Source organism: Armigeres subalbatus, chromosome 3 (genome assembly GCF_024139115.2).
Source record: "Armigeres subalbatus isolate Guangzhou_Male chromosome 3, GZ_Asu_2, whole genome shotgun sequence".
NCBI classification, from domain to species: domain Eukaryota; kingdom Metazoa; phylum Arthropoda; class Insecta; order Diptera; family Culicidae; genus Armigeres; species Armigeres subalbatus.
This window is the reverse complement of record NC_085141.1, coordinates 319,045,151-319,060,108: the sequence shown is the minus strand read 5'-3', so window position 1 is coordinate 319,060,108 and position 14,958 is coordinate 319,045,151. Positions and strand designations below refer to the sequence as shown.

Sequence of the window (14,958 nt, the reverse complement as noted above, 5' to 3'; positions counted from 1 at the left end):
AGGCTTGAGGCCTCTTGAAGGAGGCTTGAGCCTCTTGAAAGGAGGCTTCCAGGCCTCTTGAAGGAGGCTTCCGGGCCTCTTGAAAGGAGGCTTCTGAGCCTCTTGAAAGGAGGCTGGGCCTCTTGAAGGAGGCTTCCAGCCTCTTGAAGGAGGCTTTCCGGGCCTCTTGAAGGAGGCTTCCGAGCCTCTTGAAAGGAGGCTTCTGAGCCTCTTGAAAGGAGGCTTGGGCCTCTTGAAAGGAGGCTTCCAGGCCTCTTGAAAGGAGGCTTCCAGGCCTCTTGAAGGAGGCTTGAGCCTCTTGAAAGGAGGCTTGAGCCTCTTGAAAGGAGGCTGAGCCTCTTGAAGGAGGCTTCCAGGCCTCTTGAAAGGAGGCTTCCGGGCCTCTTGAAAGGGAGGCTTCCGGGCCTCTTGAAGGAGGCTTCTGAGCCTCTTGAAAGGAGGCTTCCTGAGCCTCTTGAAGGAGGCTTCCGAGTCTCTTGAAGGAGGCTTCCGAGTCTCTTGAAGGAGGCTTCCGAGGCTCTTGAAGGAGGCTTCCGAGCCTCTTGAAAGGAGGCTTCCGCGCCTCTTGAAAGGAGGCTTCCGAGCCTCTTGAAAGGAGGCTTCCGGGCCTCTTGAAGGGGGCGTTCCAGGCCTCTTGAAAGGAGGCTTGAGGCCTCTTGAAGGAGGCTTCCGGGCCTCTTGAAAGGAGGCTTCCAGGCCTCTTGAAAGGAGGCTCTGGGCCTCTTGAAGGAGGCTTCAGGCCTCTTGAAAGGAGGCTTCCAGGCCTCTTGAAGGAGGCTTCCAGGCCTCTTGAAGGAGGCTTCCAGGCCTCTTGAAAGGAGGCTTCCGAGCCTCTTGAAAGGAGGCTTCCGAGCCTCTTGAAAGGAGGCTTCCGAGCCTCTTGAAAGGAGGCTTCCGGCCTCTTGAAAGGAGGCTTCCGAGCCTCTTGAAAGGAGGCTTCCGAGCCTCTTGAAAGGAGGCTTCCGAGCCTCTTGAAAGGAGGCTTCCGAGCCTCTTGAAAGGAGGCTTCCGAGCCTCTTGAAAGGAGGCTTCCGAGCCTCTTGAAAGGAGGCTTCCGAGCCTCTTGAAAGGAGGCTTCCGAGGCACCTTTAAACCTGATACCAATATTTTCGTAAAAATGTGAACCACGTAGTTCAGCCGTCAAACCCCCCTTCCCTCATGTGGTTTATCGTGGTTATTTTCCAAACCTCTCCTCCTCCATGAATAACCACGTGGTTTCTGCATGGCCCCGTGGAAGATTAGAAAATAAGAATCAAAAATTTGGAAGGTGTGTAAGGAGCATAACAATATAACATTTATTTTGAATATGAACGCCTTCTATCATGTCTTATCAAATCACGTTTTATAACGTTGGGTTCTAGATTTTTTAGATGCAAAATAAACGTTTGAACGCTTACTTTACTTTTACTCTCCGGCCACGAACTTAAACTGACCAATTCCCACTTATTATTCCATATCGCGATTGAGATGCAACCATAGTACTGTCACCCCTAGTTTTGATTATCAGAAGCGCACAACAGACATTGTTGAAAATACCTATCTGGCAAAAAAAAACTTTCTGCCCGACGTGATGGTATCGTCAATAAGATATGCTTCCAAAGGTTTTGCACCTTCGAGCTGATAAAGGGTGACGACGGCGAAATTCCAAACGTGTCAGTCTGCATTACGCATTCATCGAGTCATCATGTTTTTTCACTTATTCACCCCTGCTCATGTATCTTATTTAAGTCAGCGTTCCACCGAACAATCAGTCGGTGCTGACGCATAGGACTTATCGGAACTGACGCAGCAATGTTCGTCTACCTGTCGGTGTTTGGCACGATAGTGTTCGCAATCGTGGAATCGAGTTCAAATTTCATCGCAAGGCCGTGCCTAAAAGGTTTCCAGGATTTTATGTGCCCAACACCACCAACCGCTTTGGAAGTGTACTTTCCACATGAAGTGTATTGCAACCGTTACTACAAATGCCTCTACGGCGTGGCACATTCCATGAATTGTCCACCGGGTACCTATTTCAACCAATACGACAATGTTTGCAGCCGCGATAAGGCTTGCTGTCGCCGGGTGAAGCCGTGCAATGTCCGAGTGCCGAACTGTTTGAGTTGCTCCAATTATTTCGTAACATTATCGCAAAATTCGGTTGAGTTCGGGGTGTGCAACTATGACGGGACTGCCACTAAGTATAAGTGTCCGGAAGCTTTCGATCCTTTTACCAAACAATATGTACCAATGGAATTCTACAACGGGAGGTGCGAGGCCAACGGCTGTTTACAGCCGGTCACTTGTGGTCCTAAGCCAGTTACGACGACTGCGAAGCCAACAACTACAACTACTTCATCAACGACCACAACAACTACGCAATCAACTACGACGACCCAAAAGCCAACTACAACGACGACTGAGACTACGACAACGACAACTCCGATAACGACCACTTCGACAACGACCGAGCAACCAACTACGACAACAACCGAGTCTACCGCAGTGACGACAACCGATGAACCAGTCACAACGACAACAGAGGACACATCGACTGTAACGAGCACCTCGACAACTACAACCGAAACTACGCCGATAACCGTAGACCTAATGCCATCGACAACTACTGAAACATCAACAACGACAACCACCGATGCAACCACGACCACTAAGAAAAAAGGTTGGTAATGTGACGTTTTCATCGATCCTCCACATAGGGGATTTTAAGCTGCATAAAGGCGCGGACGTTAATTGTTTATGAAAAATAATTATTTACCGTGGAAAGTAATAATGAAAACATTACGTCAGTTGGTGCAATCAGGTTTCAATTTTAAATCATTCTGTGTTGTGTACACCTAACCGGTGATTGTTAGATTTCATAACAATTTTATAAAAGAACTTACCAAAACCTAGAAAATAACTGGGCATATGTGAATATGTTAGATTCTCATACAAATATTGTATGAGACCTTACAATTTTGCAAGCTTCATTTACAATATTTGATTGTGAGCTTACAATTTTTGTATAAGATTAGATTCTTATGCAAAAATTGTAAGCTCACAAATAAATATAAATCACAAACAATTTCGCATATGTTCACTTCTTTTACACGTTTTGTTAGGTTCTTATACAGAATTGTAAGACAATCTAACAGTTGCTGGTTGAGTAATATTTTTTATTTCTTCTCAATGAAAAACAGAACAAGAATTCCCTACCAGCTACACTCTGGAATATTTTATAAAAAATAGTTCAGTTTGACATATTCCTGAGTAGATTAGGTTTAATTTGTACCGTATTCAAGACTATCGGCAATCATCGTAAATGGGAGGTCTTGAATAACATTTATTTAGCATAATTAGAAATAGAACAATATGAAACAAAATATTTGCACGATAACAGTGAGTAGGTAGATACAGAACTAATAATAATAAATAAATAAAAATGGTTTTCATTCCGTAGATCAACGATAGCATTGATATCCGTATTAACGTTTACACAAAATACATCATCCCGCAGAGCGTTACAATGCTGAAATATTTGCATTCAACATTATTTATAAATTTGTTGAGTGCTCTAAAAGAAAAAGTTTTGCAAATATAGAAGAATATTAAGGCTAAAATCTGTCAAAAAACTACAAAATAAAAATAAAAAAGCATTACAAATACCAACACTGTCGAGTAAGAGTGTGGGCTCTGAAATCGAAATTCATTCAAATTTTAATCAGCGACGGCTTTAATGGGCGTGGCAATGTTCCACTCTCTTTTCGATAAAATCAATAGAGTTTTCGTGGAGAGTTCTACTGCAGTTCCTTGAGAAATTCCACTCACAAAATTTCCATCACATTATTTAAATTGAAAGTTCAACTCAAATTTCCACAGGAAATTCCATTGAACTTCCACGGAGACTGCCATTTAATTCACACAAGAAAATCCAGTAATTTTCCACGGACAAATCCACTGTGAATGGGGATCCTTCCAAACCACTGTAACACAATACTTCTTGCGGGCGATTCACCAACGTGGATGAATGAACTATTACCTACGGACGTCTTAGCAAGCAAAATTTTCACATTTTCGGTCAACAATCACACCTTTATTCTTACGGGCGTCTCGCCAATGCAGGTGTCCCATTACACATAATTGTGATCTTTCCATCCACAATAACACTATTCTTCTTGTGGGCGTTTTATTAACCAACCCAGAAGAAGAAAGCGTATGTGGGCGTTCCATCACGCAGAATTAGAGTTGATGCGATCCACAATAGACCACGTAGAATTGTGATCCACTTGTCCCACAATAATACCATTCTTCTTTTGGTCCTCCAATTAACGTAGGGAAAGAAATTCTTAAAAGCGAACGTCCACACATTTGTAATCATTTTGATCCGTTCTTTTTTCGGGTGTTTTACCAACGCAGAGAAGGAACACTTGAATGCGGGTGTCCAATTGGACGTTTTTTTATTTTGCAAAAGTACGAAATGTTATTGTTTCGTAGCTGAAAAATGTTCATATTGAGGAAATAAAACCTAAAAAAATTTCAGACCGGTTGGTGGACGCTAAGTGGTCCCTCAACGAACGAAGCAATAGAAGTAGAAGTCATCTTCCATACAGTGTCGTGCACACTGCTTTAGTGTACATGTGATAGGTATCGATATTCTGGTCTTTAGTAATGAGCTTTCAACTTTTAGCAACCTTGGCGTGTCATCATACATGAAAATTTGGTTAATAATGGTTTTGGCATGATATGATCAAATGCTACGACTATTATAAGACAAATAAATAAAAAAAAATGCAGTTGCAGTTACTCCGGATTGCTAACGAAATTGCGCAGAGCTCCCTTCTATTTGTTCCGTAGCTTCTGTAGAAAGTCTGCTGTGTTTAATAGCAAGTCATTGTTTCCATTTTTGCTCACATGCATATTATACCCTGCATGTTACCACCTTGAGATTGATTACAATTTGTTGACCCTTTTGATATCGAAGATTTGTTCTCCAATCATTCGCTGGTTGATCAGAAAAGTTTATTCCAATACCGAATATTAAGCAAAAATTCCACATGTTTGTGGTGCCCAGCTCATCGTGCTCATCAAATGAGTTCTTCACTTCTGTGCCACCAGTAAGTTTCAAACTTTTTCTGCGCAGCTCCAGCAGCTTCCGGGTAGTCAGTCTCAAATTCCAATGTGCATTATGAACAGGTCCAGGGTCACGAAACTGAATTCCTCTTGGAGGAACCGCGAATCTTGGTTGCTCCAACTGCAAAATTGTAAATCGCATCTTACGGTGGTGAATGATCACGTGATGAGAGCTATTAAGCTCATGTATAATTATAATTGACATAAGAGCAGCAAAGAAACCGAATTCTAGGACTTTCTACTAGACACAGAAGAGTCTCGGAAGAAGAAGTTTTTTCACCCAAGTTTTTGTTATTTGGCTGGTGGACAATTGTATAAACTACTTTTTATATATTAAGTGTGATTTTAAATATTAAGTGCAGTGATGTGGTGCCTACGCTGGTTGCAACCCATTCATCCAGGTTTCGGATACATTCGGTGAGAGGTTCCAATTTTATCTCTTTTTTGTGTTATTATGTGCATCTTTATAATTATTAAATCACATATAATAGTGCCTTTAGGCTAATATTTAGTTTTATCGCTTTCGATACAGAGAAAGAACAAGCTTGCATGAGCGTTCTGTATTGAAAGGATATGCGTAGATTTGTTAATGGTTTGCACCACAAATAGATTGTAGTTCACCCAACTAGTTAATCTCTGGTTTTATTTTTTTATGTCTAAATATTGAGTTCGGCATTTGAAAAATTAATCAATAAAAATAACAAGATGCTTTAACAACTTTTATAACACAGTGTTTGAAAATAGTTTTCAAGAAATTCTACCCGGGTAGAGGAGGACAGCAAAACAATAACAATTGTTACTTTTATTATATGCATGACTGAATAGCAAAATTTGATATTAGGTTGTTTGATATAGTTGCTAAAATAGAAAAAGTAATGACAGAGATTGTTCGAGCGAATAACTCATGAATGACTCATTTTGGTATTGTAGTATCAAACTAATAGCAAAATATTTGCAAAAAAGAAAATACCAAAATCAGTTATTATTGATATGTTGAAAACTCAAATGATGATTGAATGACAAATTTGTTGTGATAGCAAAGTTTGTTTTTCATTTGTTGTGCTGCTCTCCTTACAACAACACATGAATAACGGATTTTGATAAAATAAGAAAGTGTGTTTGTTATTTTATGTTATTCATGAATAGCATAAAAGTAGCAAAACCTGATGTCACAGCAAAGTTTATTATTTTTATGTTATTAGTTTGATTTTCGTCTCTACACGGGTATACATTCAATATTTTACCCTTCTGATGTATTTTCGATTAGTGGGAAGTATTACATGAAGTGTCCACAATCTGATTCATATTGTTCTTACACTTATGTGTTATATCATATTTGAAACTTTATCTACGTTCTGGGGGAAAGGCCCATGCTAATTTTGGCTTAGTTCTTGTCAACGATTAAACAAATCAATTCTATAGTCTTTAAGATGCAAGAATTTTTTAACGAAGGAAAGAGCTTTCCGATCTAATCACCACCGATTGTATGTCGTTTGTCTCTTTTATCCTCTGCAAAAGTATTAGTGCAACTCTCAGCGATAGCCCTAATATTCTCAGTGGCTGTTTGCCAATTTTCTTTCTTCCTTAAATGTACGATCCGAAAGAATGAGATACTTTTCCATAGCAATCAATTTGTTACTAAAATTAGGGTTTTTATAGCAGCTACAAGTTACATATAAGACAATTTCTACATTATTTGGCAATTTTGTTTATGGGAAGCATGTGTTTGTCCATCTTATAGAGTACTCATGCATATTCATTAGGAAAAGATCATCGCTACCGCCTATTGGTGGTACAGCTAAAAAATCATGTTAAAATTCGTATCTGTATTTTTTGTTGACAAAAATTATGATTTTTATCTTTGCCGAAATTTCTTCTGTAACCAATAAGGGAAGTGACTATTGACATGTATTGGGAGGTGGGTGGGGCAATTATTATTATTTTTTTCTTTCTCGTTTCAGAGAGCGAGTATTGGCGCTTAAACCTAGGCTAATTAGCCAGGGCAAGTCTAATACCTTGCCCCATCCCAAGAAGATTCATTTTGGACCTCCAATTGGGTTGCTATTATATCCCAAATAGTAATCCATAAGCAATTGGGGTAAGAAAGTTAAAGAATATACATGACAGCTATCAGTATGCAATCTACGAAATACTCCGTTACCCCGCAACGCAACGCAACGCAACGCAACGACACAGAAGAGTATCGGAAGCAGCTACTGAACAAACAATTCTACTTAATTTTACCCAATTTTCTGATCATTTTTCTTATAAGAATCGTTATAAATGCCAAAAAAATTATTATAAAAAGTTATATGTATGATGACAGGCTCGGTTCACTGAAGGCTTATTACGGATGAGCAGCATATCGATACCAATGGTACATACACTAGAGCAGTTTAATCGACACTGTATTGAGGGCAACTCCTACTTCTATTGCTTCAAGTTCGTTGAGAGATCACTTAGCGTCCACCTACCGGTCAGAACAGTTTTGGGGTTTCGTTTTTCATTACCATAAACATTTTCCAGAAACGAAACCATAGCCCATCACGCAGACAACTATGTCGTGACTAGTCATTTTCTGCTATCGGATTTTTAAATTAAAATTTTACTTTTTTTGCACTACTCAGAAACACATTCACCTATTCCACTTGAATTTTTCCAACAAATAATTGATTTAACTCTCCGCGCTTGATTAGATCCACCAATTTTTCTTTACCCAAGCCCATTCATATTCACATCCTGCCTGCTGCGATTTGAATTTCTTTTATTTCGTATCCGTTCAAACACCATCTTTTTCAAATATTCTACGCCTACTGCAATCGACCCATTTATCAATCATCATTTCTAGACCAACATTTGAAAAGGGCGTAACAGCCAAAACTTTATTATTTATTTATTTATTCCTTCCCCACTGCGATCAATTCGTCATTACTCGTTTATGACCGACGCCTTTTTTAATCCTTCATCAATGTGTTTTTCTAATCTATAGATTAAGTTCAACACCGATGACCGACGCCTTTTTATATAGAGTTTGTTTCCTGTGCTTCACAAACAAGTTTATTCATTTACTCAGTTCATTTATTCATATTCTTTTTTTCTTCATTCGATTTACGGAAGTTACTTGAATGACTTTTATATATATATTTTTTATTCATTTTATTTAAACCATCAACCTACACCAATCAAACTCTCTTCATTGAACTCTTTCTTCATTGCTCATTGAGGCAAGACTTGCAAATACGTTTCATTCTTTTTCCTTGGTTTGACACTCATTCTTCTTTTCATCACAGTTGATCATCGATTTTCAATTGTTTCATCTAATGTCTTCAAAAGTTTTCCCATATCGGGAATAAAACATATTCATAACTGTTCAAGATGAAGCTGACTGTCCGGTTATTTAGGAATATTCTTCAAACTGGAAAAGCTATCAATTAACAAAGATCATCAAAATATTGAATACGGAATATCAATACTTTTACATGAAAAGCTGCTGATACATCTAGCAGTTTGTCACTACCGAGATGAACCGAAATGAGTTCACCACAGCGATTGCCAGCCAGCATGATTTTAAAATTTCAGGTTTGAACTTCATCATCTTTCTTTTATATTTGGCACAATGGATCGAAAATCAAATCAAATCGGCAGGATTGGGTAAGACAAATTTCTCCGTTTGACAAATTAAACGCTAGTTTTGAAGGTTCGCGTTCCAACAAAAACGACACAAACGTTTTTCAATTAATAAATTTGTGCAATATTAGCCGTCAAGGTAAAGGTTACATCGTCTTTATACTTTTTCTCAGAATATCAAAGATATGATCCTTCAAATTCCTAATGGTTTGCCGTATCTTCATCTTGTAACCATTCGCGAATAGACTAGAGGTTGATAAAATCACGATGGCTTAAGCATCACTCTCCAAGAGAGACCACCGGTCGTGTGCTAAAAATTGTCCGACTTTTACAGACTCTTTACCTCTGGGGACTCTCGAACGGTCGTAGACACCAAAATTACTTACGCTTAACTCCCTCTTTTTTTACTTTTCCCATGTAGTAATATCGTGCAAACGGTGTCAGGCCATTAGGCCGAAGGCCATTTGGCCGAAGGTCATTAGGCCGAATGGACATTAGGCCGAACGGTCATTAGGCCGAATGGCCATTAGGCCGAATTAGCAAAAAGAAGCAAGAAGTGAAAAATGAGAAGTTCTTTCTTCACCTCACCCCTTCTTCCTTCTCCCATCTTGAATCTTCCTTTTTCTTTCTTCTTCCTTCCTTCTTCCTTCTTCCTTTTTCCTTCTTCCTTCTTCTTTTCTCCTTCTTTCTTCATCCTTCTTTCTTCTTCCTTCTTTCTTCTTCCCTCTTCCTTCTACCTTCTTTCTTCCTCCTTCTTTTTTATTCTTTTTTCTTCCTACCGTTTTCTTCCTTCTTTCTTCTTCCTTCTTATTTATTCTTTCTTCTTCCTTCCGTTTTCTTCCTTTTTTCTTCTTTCTTCCTTCTTCCTTCTTACTTTTTCCTTCTTCCTTCTTTCTTCTTCCTTCTTTTTTCTTCCTTCTTTCTTCTTCCTTCTTCTTTCTTACTTCTTCCTTCTTCCGTCTTCCTTCTTCCTTCTTCCTTCTTCCTTCTTCATTCTTACTTTTTCCTTCTTCCTTCTTCCTTCTTACTTCTTCCTTCTTTCTTCTTCCTTATCCTTTCTTCCTCTTCCTTCTTTCTTCTTCCTTCTTCTTTCTTCCTTCTTGCTTCTTCCTTCTTGCTTCTTCCTTCTTCCGTCTTTCTTCTTCCTTCTTCCTTCTTCCTTATTCCTTCTTTCTTCTTTCTTCTTTCTTCTTTCTTCTTCTTTCTTCCTTCTTTCTTCTTTTTTCTTTCTTCTTTCTTCTCTCTTCTTTCGTTTTTCTTCTATCTTCTTCCTTCTTTCTTTTTCCTTCTTCCTTCTTTTTTCTTCCATCTTCATTCTTACTTTTTCCTTCTTCCTTCTTCATTCTTACTTTTTCCTTCTTCCTTTCTACTTCTTCCTTCTTTCTTCTTCCTTCTTCCTTCTTCATTCTTACTTTTTCCTTCTTCCTTCTTCTTTCTTCCTTTCTACTTCTTCCTTCTTTCTTCTTCCTTCTTCCTTCTTCCTTCTTTCTTCTTCCTTCTTCCTTCTTTCTGCTTTCTTCTTCCTTCTTCCTTCTTCCTTCTTCCTTCTTCCTTCTTCCTTCTTCCTTCTTCCTTCTTCCTTCTTCCTTCTTCCTTCTTCCTTCTTCCTTCTTCCTTCTTCCTTCTTCCTTCTTCCTTCTTTCTTCTTTCTTCTCTCTTCTTCCTTCTTCCTTCTTCCTTCTTCCTTCTTCCTTCTTTCTTCTTTCTTCTTTCTTCTTTCTTCTTTCTTTTTCCTTCTTCCTTTTTCCTTCTTACTTCTTCCTTCTTCCTCCTTCCTTCTTCCTTCTTCCTTCATCCTTCATCTTTCTTTCTCCTTTATTCTCTCTTCTTCCTTCTCTCTTCTTGCTTCTTGCTTCTTCCTTCTTCCTTCTTCCTTCTTACTTCTTCCTCCTTTTCTTCATTCTTTCTACTTCTTCCTCATTGCGCGTTACTCACTTCTCACTCCCCAGTTCTCATTCGGCCTAATAGCCATTCGGCCTAATGACCGTTCAGCCTAATGACCATTCGGCCTAATGGCCTTCGGCCTAATGACCCAGCATCGTGCAAACGTGTTCAAATGTTCGACTTATTCCGGAAAGACACTTTCTAATAATAAGATGACATAATCTCCCCAGGAAGCACACATGTTGTAAACAAGTTTCTATTGGTCATATCATATATGACTGACTGCAACGAAATCGGTCTGAGTTATGCTATCAGGGTCTTCTCTTTACCTTATAACAGGCAGAAGCGTTAAATTAAAGAAGGCATTATCTCCTCTGTTCGTCTTGGGGAAGAGCCGTTTGGCCGAATACCGTTCGGCCGAATACCATTAGGGCCACTAGGCCGAAATTTGTTTGGCCGAATATACCATTTGACCGAACAGACCATTAGGCCGAATAAGTCATTTGGCTGAGTTGGTAATTTGGCCGAATAGGTAATTTAACCGGATAGGACGTTTGGCTGTATAGGACATTTTTCCGAATAAGTGAGAAATGAGATGTGAAAAGAGAGAAGTCTTACTTTTCACTCCTTATTTCTCACTTCTCACTGTAAAAAGTGAGTACTGCGCAGTAAGAAGGAAGTCGTCTCACTGCTCACTTTTTACAGTGAGAAGTGAGAGATGAGGAATGAGAAGGGAGACGTCTCACCACTCACTTCTAGTTTCTCACTGCTTATTGTAAAAAGTTAGGAGTGAGTAGTGAGACGTCTCACCTCTCACTTTGCACTACTCACTTATCACAGTGTGAAGTGAGAAATGAGGAATGAGAAGTGAGAAGTCTCACTTCTCACTTTGAGTAGTGTGAAGCAGGTAGTGAGACGTCTCACTATTCACCTCTGATTTCTCATTTTTTCAACAGTGAGAAGTGAGAAATAAGTAGTGAGAATTGAGACATCTCAAGTCCCACTCCGCATCACTTCTTGCTGAGAGAAGTGAGAAATGAACAGTTAGTAGTGAGACGTCTCAATTCTCACTCCTCATTTCTCACTTTTCACATTATTTTTCAGCCAAATGTCCTATTCGGCCAAGTGTCTTATTCGGTCAAATGTCCTATTCGGCCAAATGACTTTTGGCCAGATGGGTTTCGGCCTAATGGTTTGTTCGGTTTAGTGGCATTCTGCCAAATGGCATTCAGCCGAATGAGTTTCGGCCAAACGACCCTTCCCCGTTGAGTTCCATCGAAATGGCATGTCATGCGAGGGTGTTGCAGCTATTTATTTAACACTTGAATCACCAAACGTTGGTACGGTTGAGATTCTTTCCAATTTCGGACCTTGACAATGATTAGCAGCTTCTGGGTTTCCTCGTTCGTTTTTCGTAGCTTTCCAGACTGAGTTCATATGAACACAGCCGACCAGCATTTCGGTAGGCTTTACGTTTGATCATCGTCATCGAAAGTATCGAACTTAGACACTTACATATCTTGACGATGTGAATTAAGACGTCCAAATTTCTCAAAGATCATCTTTGAACTGGTCCAGTTGAATTTTCGGCAGTGCTTCAATTTTGCTTAAAGCGTTCGTCAGACAATTGATGGAAAAATAAAGGCCTACTACCGGACAAACGCTTTCATTTAAAAAAGGAATTATCGCCTCTGTTCGCCTAATGCCGTACAGACTGAGTATTTCAAAGAAGCTATTATCTCTTCTCTTACTTCATTTTGTGAAATAGCACTTTCCCAGATAATAGTGGCGTTAAATGACAGTTGCAGTATATTAGACGAAAAATCGGAAACAGTTGGTTGAACAGATTCTTTATTGCTTTTTTGTAAGTTGAACGAGATCTAGTTTGTTGTAACCATATCTTCTGGGCCGCTACGAAAAGCATGAATCAACCGTGTTTTCAGGTTATGAAACTCCATGAATTATTTCGCGTAACGCATCCAAGGCGCTACAATTTTAATCCTAAGACTGAAAAATAAAAAAAAAAGTTCAATACGGGGTTCGAACACAAGTCCACTGAGTGATAGTCTGGCATGCTAATTCTCAGCCGTATGAAAAATGTTCCTGGTATCATGAATCAAAATAATGAATTCATGAGCTGACAGATCTCATGATTTGATGGTTTTCCATTCATGACTACCATTTCCGTGCGGATTGAGCTTATCAACAGTTTTTTTTAAATATTTTAAAGCAATGGTATCATCGTCGGTGAGCTCCATCTTTCGTTCCGTCTTCGTTTCGATCATTTCAATCATAAACTGATGAAATGCCACCAGATGAAGATTCTTATTTCCAGCAAGCACTACGCGCTTCAGGATTCCTAGCAAAGAATTTCTTATACTGTGTGTGTTTCTCGCGGTCCAAAGGAGCAACAAACGATGATCAATTATATTTTGTTCAATTGTGTTCAATTAAGTTTTTGATGTTGGACAACGTCTTAGGACGATCCATTAATTACGTAACACAGAAATTGAGTAACCCTCCCCCCTTGTCGCCTTTATCTTTCGATGCATATTGAAGATTTATACCAATCGTATCAAAAACTCTCGATTAATTTGTCAATTTCATTGAAATTCATTATTATTTACGATAAACTATTTAAAACTTTTATTTTTGTCGTACCCAGTAAAAAATTCAGAATCAATCAATCCCGTTCATGTATTCCTAACACGGACATCAGAATGATGCAAGTGCAAGTCATAATCGCTTGGCGACAGTAGAAAGTTGTCTTCGTTAGTTGAATCGAAAGCGCGTCGGAGGGAGATGCTGCAAACATGTTTTCGCATTGATGGCATCATTAGCAATCAACCAACTAGAAGCAGAATCTTGAGAGAAATTTCACTTCACTGCTAATGATGTCATCAATGCAAATAAATTTTCGCAGGGTCTCCTTCGGACATGAGTGAGCGATTTTGCTATCGATGGAAACTTTCTGCCGCTACCTACTAAGTGATTATGATTTGCACATTGAAAAAAAATTTGCCTCGACTCAATCTTTGCTTCTATAAAATTGTGGGATTGAAAAGAACCGAATTATTTTTCATTAGGCGCCCATCCAATTACTAACAGCGATAAAACCAAATCAGATTCTTGTGAGAAAATTTCACTTGACTTAATTCCAGGCGAATACATTTTCGTGGTTCTACTATTGACAGCAACTTTCTGCCGTTGCCAAGCGATCAATTTGCACTATGATCAAAATTCGTCTTGGCTCAACCTTCCCTTGTATAGAATGGTGGTCCTAAAAAGAACCGATAATTTCCAATGATGTGGCTTTCAAATCACTATCAGCAATCATTTAATAGTTTGGATTTGCAAGGAAATTGTGGCTGAGCTCCTTCCACTGATGTTTTCCCATCGATGGTACTTTAGACACCACCGTTGCAGAAATGTACTCCACCACAGACGCCATCGTAGCGAACAGGCAACGATAGCCCGAATGTTGCGAAAAAATTTCACTAGAGTGATGCTGATGCTGCCAACGACCACACGACCAACACCGTCGGTGGGAATAAAATAACTTTCAGCAACTCTCCTGCTGCCGATGCTGGGACCGGCGTCAGTAGAAGTTAAGTTAAATTCTCTCTCAAGATTTTAATTTGGTTTTGTTGCTGTTTGTGATTGGGATGGCCCATTATCGAAAATTAATAAAAGGTTCTTTTCAAGACCACAATCGCTTAGTGATGCCAGAAAAATTTATTACAGCTTCTACAGAATAATCATCTACTGTGGTTTTGCAATTGCTATGTGGTATGTTCTGGTTTCAACGATTGTTATGAGATTAGGATTTTTATTATCAAATGAAATTTTGTTAAATAATGTTTTGAAAATCCTCAAAATTTTCCGGGAATTCTATTATTGCATCTTCAAACCAATAAGTAAGCCCCACTGGCTGGCACTGATGTTATGGAAGAAAGTTGCCTGTTTCACATAATTTTACAGTCAGATTCCATGACTGTATGTTAGCTCCATGAGTTAGAAATGTTAGCTCTAAAAAATATTCGAGAAAAATTAGACTGTGACAGAAAGATTGAAAAGCGTCCGTTCGCGAGCACAGCCTACTCTCCCTCCTCTTCCTCAAATTATTATTTTTAGGCAAAAAGAAATTCGAGGGAGAGAGACAATATTTTTATATATAATTGACTGAGATGTTTTGAAGGGAAATGTCAATTGATATAGATTTTTGTACACCGAATATAAATATTGCTTATATAATTTAGATTTTAATACATGAGAATTTATCCAACTTCAGCAAGGTGCTCCAGAACCGCCGTTCATCACAAATCACGATTTCCTTCT

At 39.1% G+C, this 14,958-nt stretch overlaps 1 protein-coding gene across 1 annotated transcript; it reads left to right on the top strand.

Moving 5' to 3' along the window:
- The first annotated feature begins 1,647 nt into the window (after window positions 1-1,647).
- Window positions 1,648-3,362, top strand: LOC134220948 (integumentary mucin C.1-like). Its single transcript, XM_062700104.1, has 2 exons — window positions 1,648-2,659; window positions 3,180-3,362. The coding sequence occupies exons 1-2, from the start codon at window positions 1,792-1,794 to the stop codon at window positions 3,236-3,238; spliced, it is 927 nt and encodes a 308-aa protein (XP_062556088.1). The 5' UTR covers window positions 1,648-1,791; the 3' UTR covers window positions 3,239-3,362.
- The last annotated feature ends 11,596 nt before the right edge of the window (window positions 3,363-14,958 follow it).